This window comes from Amphiura filiformis, chromosome 3 (genome assembly GCF_039555335.1).
Source record: "Amphiura filiformis chromosome 3, Afil_fr2py, whole genome shotgun sequence".
Classification (NCBI taxonomy): domain Eukaryota; kingdom Metazoa; phylum Echinodermata; class Ophiuroidea; order Amphilepidida; family Amphiuridae; genus Amphiura; species Amphiura filiformis.
The window spans coordinates 27,300,564-27,315,050 of record NC_092630.1 but is presented as its reverse complement, the minus strand read 5'-3'; the positions used below and the strand labels follow the sequence as shown (position 1 = coordinate 27,315,050).

At 37.6% G+C, this 14,487-nt stretch overlaps 1 protein-coding gene across 1 annotated transcript; it reads right to left on the bottom strand.

Moving 5' to 3' along the window:
* Positions 1–263: 263 nt before the first annotated feature.
* On the bottom strand, positions 264–14,249 carry LOC140148298 (UDP-glucose 4-epimerase-like). The gene is made up of 9 exons (XM_072170195.1): positions 14,141–14,249; positions 10,482–10,644; positions 7,551–7,666; positions 6,823–6,936; positions 5,040–5,219; positions 3,877–4,057; positions 2,793–2,956; positions 1,001–1,115; positions 264–451 (listed from the first exon to the last, which is right to left on the bottom strand). The coding sequence occupies exons 2-9, from the start codon at positions 10,615–10,617 to the stop codon at positions 405–407; spliced, it is 1,053 nt and encodes a 350-aa protein (XP_072026296.1). The 5' UTR covers positions 10,618–10,644; positions 14,141–14,249; the 3' UTR covers positions 264–404.
* Positions 14,250–14,487: the final 238 nt, after the last annotated feature.

Here is a 14,487-nt window from a genome sequence, read left to right as displayed (position 1 = left end):
TAGACAAAAATGTCCACTTTTACGGTACTTTATAAAATATACTTTGATACCTTGCGGCTTAAATAGATACTCATTAAAGAGGAAGCCCCGTAATGGTAGTTCTTTTGGAGTGAACCAAACCTGCCTGGTTATCAAATTAATCAGTGACAAGGTTATCTCTGAATATGACAGGTGCTAATTGATGTTTTAATCTTATTCCATTAATTAGCACCTGTCAAATTTAGAGGTAACCTTGTCACTGATTAATTTGATAACCAGGCAGGTTTGGTTCACCCCAGAAGAACTGCTCGGTCAGGGCTTTCTCTTTAAGTTGAAACAGTGCTTCAAGCAGTGCTTCATATTTTCTCCATATTTACAGGTTAGAAACAAATAATCTTTTCAACCTTTGGTGCACCCATCCAGGCTTAAAATCCTTTAGGGTTCATCGCTTGCCATCGCCATAAATCTTCACCTGAAGAAAGAAAGAAATGGGGAGGAGTATGTGAGTGTGTAGCAGGGAATATGATGAGATTTCACTAGGTTTACATTTTCAAACACTCTGGACATATCTGCCTGTGCAGGGGCGGATTTAGAGGGGGCGCACCCGGCGCGCGCCCCCTCTAATTTTTGCAGAGCAGCGCTTGACTTAATGTATTTTTGCAGAGCGGCGCCTGGCTTTATGTCGCGCTCGGCGCCCTCTCTATTGAAAATTCCTGGATCCGCCCTTGCTGTGCAGGAAGTTGAACCCCAGACCTCTCTTGAGTAAAGGACAATTTACTCAAACACTTGGCTTGATTGCATCACACTTATATTAACCCCATGAGAACTACCTGCCGATTGGCCAAAAAGAAGTTTTCATTGGACCAATCAGCAACATTGTTAGAATAATTTCACCATGCAAAAAAATTGGGGTGAATTATTTGCAAAGCTCCATTCTGATTGGTGGTTAAAGTAAAGATACCATGTCATTGACCAATCAGAGGCAATGTTAGATCGGCAGGTAGTGCCATTTTCAACTTACACATTTCCTCAAGGCCTCGGTGGGCTTTCCAATTGAGTTCCTTTTCAGCTAACGACGCATCTCCATATACGGTGGCTACATCTCCTTCACGGCGAGGCTCAATACTATAAGGCACCTAGAAACAAGAAAAAGCATAACGTATGTAAAGAATCTGATCTAGTTAAGCCAGGGAAATTTGACAAATTGATTCCAGTAAACATGCATGCTATTGCTGAAATTCTTACATCCTTTGTCTACTTGATTATAAAAACTATATGTTTTGAATGTCAAATTTCTGATGTGATAAATCTACAATATCTGCGGCATAGAATTATTGATTCAATACACACAAGAAAATAACAGCTTAGATGATCCCAACAGTGTTCTTTTCAAAAAAACTACTTCTGCAATGTTTAACCATTGTTAACATGAAGCCTCTGAAACAAAAAATCATGACTTGCTGTGATAATTTACTTTTTGTCACAACTGAAATTCAATACTTAGAAGCAAAGCTTGAAAATTGGTAATTGTGATATTTTTAACCTATTTTTTCATGTCAACTTGTAGTATTTAGCCAAATATTTTACTTTTATGATCACTTGTGTTGTTAACTGAAGCCTCCGAAACACAAATCGCTTGAATTGCCAATTCTAAAAAAGAACTCCAATTTCTATGAAACTTGGCTGGGAGGTTCCTTTTATCAAGTAGTATTTGAACATGAAGTTAGACATTCAAATTATTTCATGAACCCAATTTTAAACTTTAAATGTGTTTAAGGTTGGGAAATTTCCATTGTAAATTACACTTGATGTTAAAGATTTTCAAAACTGCAATTACAAACATAGCAAAACATGGTATAAAATTAAAACTTATATCTGTTGACTTACTTTGGAATGGAATTTCACATGTATTCCAGCTTTCATTTTATAATTTTCTGAGCTTATGTAAAATACATTTTTTCTTAGATTTTAACCAAAATGTTATGGAAATGTCAATTTTTTTATTATAAATCAAAAGGTTTAAGCCTTGAAACATTATTTTACTGGAATTTAAGTTGCTTCTATGCACGATTTCAGTAAACAGAAACATATTTAAGGGATCTGGAATGAGAGCGTTTTGAGCATTTCGACAGTATTTTTGTGAGACATGAGAGCACATCAGACATATCGAATTGCATTCTGAATACGAAGAATGTCTTTCTGATATTAAATAATTATTATTTTTTGAAATTCACGATATAATACAAATTTTTACGACACTTTATTAAAATTTGATATTTTTCACATTTTTGATATATAACAGTCCTCGAAGTAAATTTTATAAATCTAATGATGTATTCTTAAAGTGTATGTAGCTGGGAGGAAAAGCCGACGATCAATTGAAAATTTTGACCTTTCATATTGAAGATATGGATTTTTTCCCAAAAAGACCTACTTTTTTTGTGTGTTTGGGGGAAAAAAATCCACATTTTCAATACGAAAGGTCAAATTTTAATCATATGCCATAAAATGTGTATTACATTGCGAATTTCAAAAAATCAAAATTATTTGATATCCGAAGGACATTCTTTGTATTCAGAATGCAATTCGATATGTCTGATGTGCTCTAATGTCCCACAATAAATACTGTCCAAACGTTCATACCCCATCCCTTAAGTGGTTTGAAATTCTGACCCTAAAAATCAAAAGTTACACCCTTTACTGTGAAAATGACCATATATGTAAAAAAAAAAGATGGTATGCGATCTGGTTTGGCAACAAACATAAATACACATACAAAGCAAACAAACACTGATCACCTAATTTGCACTTACTTTTTTCCCTGAAGCTTTCTCCAATGCATTCACCATATCTAGCACAGAATTCCCTTTGCCTGTACCTAAATTGTAGATTTTGAGACCTGCATTTTCAGATAACTTCTTAAGGGCTGCTAGATGACCTAATGCTAGATCCACAACATGAATGTAATCACGCACACCTAAACACAGGAACAAACAAAATAATTTTAGCATAACAACATAATGATGGCTGAGCGGCACAAAGACATAAGTCCATTAGCTGCTGTGAATAATAGCCAGCTCACTAGTTCACTCAATGTAAAGTACATGTCCTGCATAAGAGTGCAGAACTCCAGCTTATCTACATATAGCAGCTAATGGACATACATCTGTTTTTGATGTGACATTCTACATTCTCTATTGTCTCGGTCCCAGCTGGTTTGTGTTCCTCTGTCACTAAACAAACCATCTGGTGACAACCCGTGAAATGACGATCACTGATTGGTTAATGAATTTCCAAATAAAACTGTTTTCAATTGGCTAGGACGTGACTTGTGTGAGTGACACTAAACAACATAGGCCCCCTACTATTTGTAGATACCGCATAAACGCATAAAATATACGCTAGCTTAGCGCCACTGAGGCGCCAATCATCTGATATCGCCTTTCGTGTCAGCGACTCAAGCGCATACTCACGCACGTTGTGCGGATTTCTGTAACCACATAGCTGTCTATCAACCGCTGCATGCGCTGAAGCCCATCGCTGATTGACAGCAATTTCTCAGTCTTAACATTTTATGACGACAATGATTGGCCAATCAGAAAAGACACACTATCAGGTGGTCGCCAGACGCTTTGTTTAGTGACGAAGTGAGCACAAATCGGCTGGGACCAAGACTACCTTCTCTAGAGCATATAGCATTGACACAACACTAACACAATGACTGGAAAGTAGCTTTAGCATGCGCCTTGTTGGGCATTGAAAAGAGAGAACTGACACAGTACTTACTACTTACCAGTGTAATGTGGTTTGGTTTTTATCAACATTGGGAATTATTAACTCCCAACAACGTATCATAGTCATTGCTGTAGACTTTGAGAGAAATGACACAGTACTTACCAGTGCCATCAGGCGTATCATAGTCATTGCCGTAGACTTTGAGTTCTTTCCTTCTACCCACTGCTACCTGTGCTACAAAAGGCATGAGGTTATTAGGTGGTCCCTGTGGATCTTCTCCTATCTGACCTGATTTATGCGCTCCTACTGGGTTGAAGTAGCGTAGAATGATTATGTTCCATTGCTAGATTTGGTAAGGAAAGCAAGGATACAAATGAAAATTGTGAACAATCAATTGATCGATCAATCAATCAATCGATCCACCGATCGATAAATCAATAAATAATCAATCAAACCCATAGCAAATCTGTCACCAAATCACACACGAAACCATTTGCTATTCCAGTCAAAATCCATACACCCCCTATGGAAGACATAACCATAATCTCCCACACAGGGTAGTGTGAATTCCAAATGGGGTTACCTGAATAGGGACTCCATTTGAAATCTACACCCCTTCTGTGGGAGATTAAGGTCATGTCTTCCACAGAGGTGCATGGATTTCAACTGGGATAGCTAATTCTCTCACGCCCACCATTTTACTCACCCATCTGCACACCTACTCACACACCCATCAGTCGCTTGCATGAAAACTCACTCCCTAACTTAATCACTCACTCATTTGCTAACTCACTCATTTCCAACTACAATTAAATTATCTATCACCATGATAGTGTATCATATTTTACTGCCCAAAAATGAGTCCATATCATTTTTCACCTGGCTCAGTCATTTACATCAAGGAGTTGAGACGGCTGTTTCACCCCCAAGTCAATGCGGCATCTTTGAAAGTGCATGTGTGTATGACAGAACTTTTGAGTGAATGGCTGAATGCTCATGATTTGCAGCTGTGTGCAGTGAAACTCCCTTTGATGTGACTGACAAGAGCAGGTGAAAAATGGCATGGTATAAAATTTGATTCAAACAAAAAGTTTGATCTATGACTCTCTGCAATAACTGTAATATAAAAAAGTTTTTATAATATTTTACAAATTAAACGTACTGCTAACCATTCAGCGTGTATTATTTTCCACAAGGTGCTATGCACACACTTGACGTTGTGTGTGTTCATATGTATATGCAATGGTTAACACATAAAATGAACCTTGCCACAGATTATACCCAAGTTATTTCCAACTCTCCCCCTCCACACATGTACAACTTACAGGTTCAGCCTTGCACAGGTCCTTCATAATTTCTTCATTAAAGTATTTGGTCCTGCCATATGGATTGGTAATGCCTACTCCTGTAGCATGTTTCTCATCTATAGGTAGATACTGTGGTGTGCCATATACTGTAGCAGAACTTGAGAATACTATGTTGTACACTTTATATTCTCTCATAACCTACATGAAAAAGGAATAGGAAATAATTAAAGTAATAATAATGTGTGATTTGCATTTAGAATAGATTCCTAATAAATGTTAGTTTTCACTCATCACATTGTTCCTTTTAATTTCGAGCCAATCAAATGAGGTAAAATGAATAAAATTGCTATACTAGCACCCATAATGATTGTATTAGCTCACTGATGAGCTGACATTCACAAGACGTGTTAGCAAGCACTCGATCGGCGAACTCTGAATAAAACCGGAGATCTCTGGATTTAATATAAAAACTTAAATTTGGTAAAGCACTTCAGGCAAAGTCTTTCACATGATATTTTAGTACACCACTGGGAATTACAATCATGTACAAAGTAGAAAAAATGAGGGCGTCACTCTAGAGCAAATCACACATTATGACTTAAAGGGTAGACAAGGTATTGTTGGTCAAAGCAAAAAAAAAAAAAAAATAAAAAAAAATAAAATCAATTTTCATTATCTAAATCTAATTGTACCAACATCGCAGACCCAGCTCATGAGGGGTCAACGACTCAGCTGTATATTCCCACTTCAAGTTTACTAAACATACGTTTGAGAACAAGGTTTTAGTGCTCGACAAAGATCACAAGTGGTTTGAGCGAGGGGTCATGGAGGCCATATATGTCCGCCGTGAGGAGTCTTCACTCAACCGGGGAGGGGACTACGCCAGCACGCCACAACCTGTCAAGGGCCTACGATGCAGCCCTCAAAGCGGGTTCCTCAATGACTCTCCCGTGCCGTCACTCCAACCTAGTCACAGTTCAACACTTCAGCGTCAATGTCAATCAGCATTCATATCATGTTAAAGAGTGCATGAGTTTGTTCATTTCTTTGCAGGGTTAGAACTTTTGTTGAATAAGTTCATCAGGTTTGTTGATTAAATAAATGGAAAGACATTTTAGCTTGACAAAACCAAGTGAATTTTTACTCACTACAACATTTCGTCCTTCACATCGGAGGACTTCTTCAGGTTTGACTGATATGGTCATCTGATCCACTTTCCCGGGAAATGGGTTTCCGGTGATGTTTAGACTCATTTCCAGAAAATGAGTCTAAACATCACCGGAAACCCATCTGAGCGAGTTTAGACTCATTTCCAGAGTCTAAACAGTCTCAAAAGACTGCAAATGAGTCTAAACATCACCGGAAACCCATCTCCTGGGAAAGTGGATCAGATGACCATATCAGTCATACCTGATGAAGTCCTCCGATGTGAAGGAAAATATTGTAGTGAGTCAAAATTCACTTGGTTTTGTCAAGCTAAAATGTCTTTCCGTTTTGTTAGAACTTTAGGCTCGAATCTACAATGAGAATCTGAAGTGAATGAATACACTGAGCCAATTTAGATGTGCACATATTTATATGCACCCAGTAAGCTTCAGGTAACCTCTCTGTGGGCACATTGTCATGAATGAGTGGCAGCCGCCTGTGTTCATTCACATGACATTCTCACTGTAGCATAAATCAGAAGAGATTCTTATAAACTTTCCGTTTTAACATTCATTAGGCCAAATAAAACCTGGGTGTATTGAACATCCAGGTTATGTTTTGCTGACTTAGTACCTACTTATATTTTACTACTTACCTCAAGTAGATTAAGTGTTCCAACTGTATTGACTCTGTAGTAACTCAATGGTATTTGGATGGATTCCCCTACAGCTTTCAGGGCAGCAAAATGGATCACAGCTCTGATTTTGTACTGGATAAAAATAGAAGAGAGAAATAATTAGAGATGTGTAGCCCTCCATACCTGAGAGGTCCCTGGTTCAAAACCGGACTGGAGAAAACAAGTTTTCTCTTCATCTTCCTTCTTTCCTTGTCAAAAATCTTCCATGGTATTAGGGTTATGAATTGAACAAGTCACTAAAAGCCAATGGGAAGGTATGACATACTCGTTTGTGAAGAACTACAGTTTTTGTCAGAGAAGAACGGCTGTTGTTTACATTTTGAGAGTGCGCAGAGAGTAAATACAGAAGTGGGGTTCTGATTGGCTGAATCAATCGTCTGACAATCATAGCAACAGACTGATAATCTGATTTGTCGATTATGCGTCCAAGCGTTGGTCGGCGCAGATCAAGCGCCCTTGAAGGACACACAAAGCTCGCGTATGTCGCTCATTAACAGGGCGCCGCGTCCAATCTGAGCAAGGGACTGCCGTTCTTCTCTGAAACCCAGTGTAGCAACTCACCCATAGTGCAAACATAATATTTTACATGGCGAAGTCTAATCACTACATGTACTGATAGAGAAATGTGCAGTTATGCACTCCAGGATGCACTGAAAAGTATGACCACCCAAATTGCCCATACGTACCTGACTAAATAGTTGTCTAATTGCACCAATATCTTGTACATCAACCTCTTGGAAGATCACATCTCTGTTGGTGATGCTTTGAATCCGTCGTATACTCTCTGGTATCCCTGAATCACCTGTGAGCAGAGCAGAAAATTTTGGGGAAAATGGCATCAAAAAGTTATAACTGTGTATCCTCAAAAGGCAAAATTATACAATTTCAATATTGATCTGGTCCATGGGGGCCAAATGCGGCAAATTTGAAACTGAGAAAAAGGTAAAAATATGGAGTAAAAAAACAATAAAAAACATAAGAAAATAGACGTCAAAAAACTTCATAACTTTAGAACCAAGTATCCTAGACCTTTGGTGTTTTCAGTAAATGATAGCTTATTGTATGTATAATGAAGTAATTACAGTAACTCAATTTCAAAAATGCCTCCTTTGGCCCCCATGGACCAGATCGTGTCACAAATTCACAATTCACTTCTGCATCTATTGAAGAAATGGTAGGAATGTAAATCAAATGTAATGCTAACATCTCAATATATGAGCTGGAGTTTTACCGGTTTTCATTTTTTGAACACACAAAGTTTGTTGTTTTGTTTTCAAGACAAATCAAGGTGCAGTTTTCCCAAGGCCTACAACTTTAATGCAGTTAAAGCTATATATTGTAACATTCGCTGAGGAGGACGCCCTCAATGTATTTCAAAATTCAGTTTTTTACATTGATTAAATTAACATACCCAGCCAAATTCAAGACTTTAGGTGCTGTAGTTCTGTCAAAATCCTAGATTTTGAATAAAAGACAGGAAGCATCGGTTTTTTTTTATTACCATGGAACCATTAGTCGAACACGTATGTGATGTTCATAACGCAGTACGTAGTTACGTACATGTCGAGCGGGACGATCACACACTTCAAAGGGCCGTACTGTAGCATGACCGAGGGAGTAACACGCATTGGTGACATCGACGCTGGTTGCAAATGGCAATTTTATTTGCTTTAGCTCAGTTGTTCGGCTCAAAATTAAAAGGGGACATATCTGACAGTAAAAGCTAATATTTTAATAGTTAATACTAATCTATTTTTATGGAAATGTTTCAATATGGCTTTAAGAGTCAGTATACCTACCAGCCAGTGATAAAAATATGGAAGTTCAGCCATGTTGCTATGGTAACCACACATCGATCAATAATTAACCAGATTTTATAGCAGCTGTTCTTTGCCATTAAATGCTAACTAATAATTTTATGTGTCATTTTGCACATCATAAGTGGCAACAGATTGCAAATGTGTTTTGTTCAAACATATTTTCACATATTAAATTACATAATTTTTTGTGGGCTTGCATCATTTATTTTCCGATCCTCGCATATATTAATTGGGTCTTTGTTTTATGCCAGGCTAGAAGCATACATGTATAAGCCACCTTGTTTCTTCTTTTATAAAGTAATCCATACAACTGTTTTGTGTCCTCAATAGAGCATACACATCAATGTAGGCCTACTCTTTGCAGTGTTGCATCTGCTGAAAATATGGCCAATCCTCAACAAGACTTTAGACTGCAGACGACATGTTCCAAATTCAAAGTTCCCAGTTTAAAAAATGTCAGAATTTTATATTTTGATCACCATATTTGGAAACAGTATTCATGAAAAATGTATTAAAATGAGCACAAACAAGCCCGATATTGGTTCAGTGATTCTTGTGATAGCTCATTGAATTTTGAGAAAATATCTCAAAACTTGGCCTTTTTATTTTATGTTGATACAACTGCTGTGTAAACAGTAACAACCAAAGAGATTAAAACCAAGGAGAAAACACTCCACCATGTTTGTGTGTCAAAACCAATATGGTGGATTTACATTAAGAGTTACGTATGAGGCAATTCTGAGTTGATTCTCTTTTTGTATAATCTCTTTGATGACAACTCACCTTTGATAGCATTTGCATAGTTATCTGTGACGATGACATTGAATCCATCTGTCAGCATAGATATTAGACCCAAGGAGAACAGACTCTGCCAATATGTTGGATTTACATTACGCATGTGGCAATTCTGAGTTGATTCTCTTTTGGTATAATCTCTTTGATGACAACTCACCTTTGATAGCATTTGCATAGTTATCTGTGACGATGACATCGAATCCACCTGTCAGCATAGATATTAGACCCAAGGAGAACAGACTCTGCCAATATGTTGGATTTACATTACGCATGTGGCAATTCTGAGTTGATTCTCTTTTGGTATAATCTCTTTGATGACAACTTACCTTTGATAGCATTTGCATAGTTATCTGTGATGATGACATTGAATCCACCTGTCAGCAAAGATATTAAACCCAAGGAGAACAGACTCTGCCAATATGTTGGATTTACATTACGCATGTGGCAATTCTGAGTTGATTCTCTTTTGGTATAATCTCTTTGATGACAACTTACCTTTGATAGCATTTGCATCTTATCTGTGACGATGACATTGAATCCACCTGTCAGCAAAGATATTAACCTACAAGGAGAACAGACTCTGCCAATATGTTGGATTTACATTACGCATGTGGCAATTCTGAGTTGATTCTCTTTTGGTATAATCTCTTTGATGACAACTTACCTTCGACAGCATTTGCATAGTTATCTGTGACGATGACATTGAATCCACCTGTCAGCATAGATATAAGACCCAAGGAGAACAAACTCTGCCAATATGTTGGATTTACATTACGCATGTGGCAATTCTGAGTTGATTCTCTTTTGGTATAATCTCTTTGATGACAACTTACCTTTGATAGCATTTGCATAGTTATCTGTGATGATGACATTGAATCCACCTGTCAGCATAGATACAAGACCCAAGGACGACAGTCTCTGCCAATATGTTAGATTTACATTACGCATGTGGCAATTCTGAGTTGATTCTCTTTTGGTATAATCTCTTTGATGACAACTTACCTTTGATAGCATTTGCATAGTTATCTGTGACGATGACATCGAATCCTCCTGTCAGCATTTCTAATACTGTGTGACTTCCGATATAGCCAGCACCGCCAGTTACTAAAATGTATTCCTTATCAGCAGTTCCATTCATTGTGATAAGATATTATGGTTTCACACACTGGAATCAACAACAAAACAACAGTGTATACATACTGAAAACTAATGTAGTTAGTATTAAGATTATTATTCTTTTGAACTGCAATTTTAGCAATTTTTCTGGTGCGATCAACCAACATGATCTGCTGTTTACTTCCGAACTTCCATTTCTTTGCAAGACGTCTTATAATAAGACATTTATGATTAAAATATGAGTAGAACGCATATCCACAAATTCATGGTAATTGCTAATGCTTGAAAAATTCCCCCAAAGCCATCAAAATTGAATGATTTCTGGCGATGTTGTGTTTTGCAAAATACAAATTTCTTTCACAAATTTCCTCATGAAGCTGAACTTATACTCCCATCGCTGAGCGACGAGTGATTGGTTATTGACCAATGAGGTAGCGTGCTCTTCCCAATTTAACAAAAAGCACTCTACCTCATTGGCAAAAACCAATCGCTATCACTCAGTGATATAGTATAACTTCAGCTTAAGAATGGGCCCGTCACTTCATTAATATTAATAGTCTGCTCTACGTTGTGCCGAAAGTTCTTGCAGTACTTGAATAAAACGTTAGGCCTACAGAAAGTGCTTTTTACGAGAAAAACAATCAAGTGGAATTTCAACTACAGTGTATGGAATCCGTAAAGGCACATAGTATTGAGTATATAAATAACACATTTTATGGGCCAATGGAAGTTGCCAAATGAAACCTTCAATTAAAAATAATATCTACTAGCGTTGCATGCCAACTTGATCGACAAATCTATCTTACGATCCATGACGACCGATGGTTACTGTGCGGATCGTAAGATAGACAGGGGAACCAATATGGCCTCAGTCAGACACCCGTCGTCAATTTTCAAATGCATAAAACAAATTATTTTGACAATGCGTGAGATTTTACTCATTTTTCAGCTTTTTGCGTGAGATTTACTATCTAATTTCCAACGTTTGAGGACTTGTTCTCAAGTTGTAGCAAGTGCCATAGTGTTAATTGTTTTCATTATAAATGTGGCAAAATATTAATATTGACAATAATTAACAACCTGTTTGACCTCTCCATATCATACATTGCTCACCTGTGTTTTCATATCATATTTTCATATGTGTAATTTGAACTCATTTTTGGAGCAACAATTTCTTCGTACCGACGCCGCGGCTAAGTGTGTACCGGGTATGTGAATGCACATGATTAAACACATGCACACAGCACCTGTTGGAACTCCCGGTCGGAGCCGGTTTCAATTATTGGAACTGGTCTCATGCTGGTCTGCTGGCAGGTACATTGTACATGTAGGCTAATAGCATGTACATTATCATGATTATCATATAAAATCAGATTTATATTCATCATGTTTATCATGGCATGCATTTGCATGACATCACATGCATGCATGACGTCATGATCATGTCATTCATCATGATGATCATGATCTAGGTATGCTAGGTAAATTCAAATTTGCCATCAAACTGCACCATTTTACATATCAAATTAAAGCCCTTGAGTTAGTCCCAGTAACTGAGAACGTGACGACATTTACTTTTACATTGGGTATTATCTGATATGTCTGATATATCTGATTATCTGATATAGAACAGGCTCATTTTAACGTCCATATGCTAATGTCTGTGTTCGGTCTTCCTAGTTACTAGGACTACCCTTGAGTACACATGTAAAGAAAGCCAAAACTGAAAACATTTTTGTCATAGCACTTTCCGTAACAAAGTTACATCTTGTCAAAGATTGACTTTCATCAAAAAGATCTATAGCAAAATTCCCCAAAACGGCATTTAGGGGTGTTTCTAGATCTCAGTCTCATGGCGATAGCAGCTATTTTTAATGGAACTGCTATCAAAATCCCTCTAAAATTCCATGTGCAACTTGATTATCACCATAAAAAATCATATATTTGGGTCAAGTGAAGTATAGAAAACATATTTATGTAGGTTTCCTTCACCAACCTATTCTCGAAAAAAATTCAAATTTCTATGCAAATGCATATATATTGCATTGTGTTTGGGTCCCGGTCTCGGCGAATTTTGCTGACTAGCAAATGTGTTAACTAAGGTTTGCCTGGGATACCTACATGATCATGATGATGAATGATTATGATATTCTCAGTGGCGGCGCCGCGGGGGCAGTCTGAACTCTTGCCATGCCCCCCCTGTTGCCCCCCCCCAGAAAAAAACCCAAAATTACGAAAATTTCCACTTTTTACAGTAATTTGGCGCAAACTTTGTTGATTTTGCCCCCCCTGAAATTCACTTTGCCCCCCTAATGCCCCCCCGAAAAAAATTTCCTGGCGCCGCCGCCGCCACTGCTGGATATTCTGGACATATCATCATGTAGTCCGAGGTGCTCTGACGATAACACTCCGATCGCCAGGCAATCTACGTTATTAACGTTGGTAAGTTTGTTCGAAATGTTCTAACTTTCGTATGAACAACCGATAGCTTGTGATACGAAAGTTAGAACTTGCAAGGATGTTATTGTATGTAACGTACTTGTTTACATGTGCGTGTGATACATGTACGCAGTTGCCATACAGAGTACAATTTCATGCATATGAATAAAACTTCTTCCTCAAGTTAGTTGTTGTCTCCAAAATATCATGAAATAGTTCGTGACATATTACCGACACACTGTACTATAATATTTTCTTAAATTTTCATACATGTACTTACGAAAAACGTCAATATTCGTTCTCCGAACGGCTTCGATCAACGCCCTGTTTCTGCTGTATATGCACCCACTGACCTCCAGCAGTGTTGCCAAAAATGTTAGCCCAAATCGCGAGTCAAATAAATTAAAAGTCGATCGATTGTTTTTAAAATTCATACATTGGTATCTATGGGATAGCAAAATACCATAAATTGCCTACGCCAGATTTGAAAAGTTGCTCAATTACTTTCTTAACCATCAATTGGTGTCTATTGGACAGGAAACTGTAGTGTGGAAAATCTTCAAAAGTCATCCTTTTGGGCTACTAAGTCGCTGCTTTGCCAATCCTGAACTCCGCACGTGCTTATTCCACCAGCCGTCTACACTGCGCATGTACTGTGACCACTGATCAGTGACTGTGACTGATTATGACCCGGATGTACCCAATTGAAAAAGGTCGTTTCTAGCGTGTACAACGGTGACAGTAAATCGGCCATGATCATTGCTCGGAGCATCGCACTGCTGTGACCTAAAACATCTCCAGAATGTACTTCAAAGATGTTTTTTTTCTCTAAAAGTAAGCAACCTTGAATCCGAAGATACATTATGTTAGTCCAGGAAAATTGTAGCCAAAAGTGACATTCGGAAGAATGTTTTTTACTTTCGTTATAAAAAGTATCAACGCTATGCAGACGCGTTTTCAAATAGCCGTAAGTTCTATCTTATGCACACATAACTCTCGTGTCGTCGTGCATAAAAGATAGATTTTTCGATCAATGGTAAGTAGGCCAGTGGGACAACGAAACCGCTACGTGAACGAGCTAATCATCATGGGTATCTAGATCTTACCTTTAATTATTATAACAAGACTTTCAAACGTGTTCTCTGAAGCAAATTAATTGTACAGTTCAAGAATCAAACAGAATTCCCTCGTCCTCGATCAACAGGCAGCGGAGAATACCAGAATTCCACACCGGTCATGCCGGTACAAACGAACGAACGTCAACGTGGACAAAAAATGGTCAGGAACTGTTTGCTTTAGTACTTACTTTAGACCGGTGAGTTGACGCATCAAGCTATAATTATTGGACTGATATTATATCATTATAGGCTTTTATTATTTTGTCAATAACTAAAAATAGTTAAAATTTAATAATTTAAATAATTTTGCGTATTACTAAAGGTAATTTTTTAAA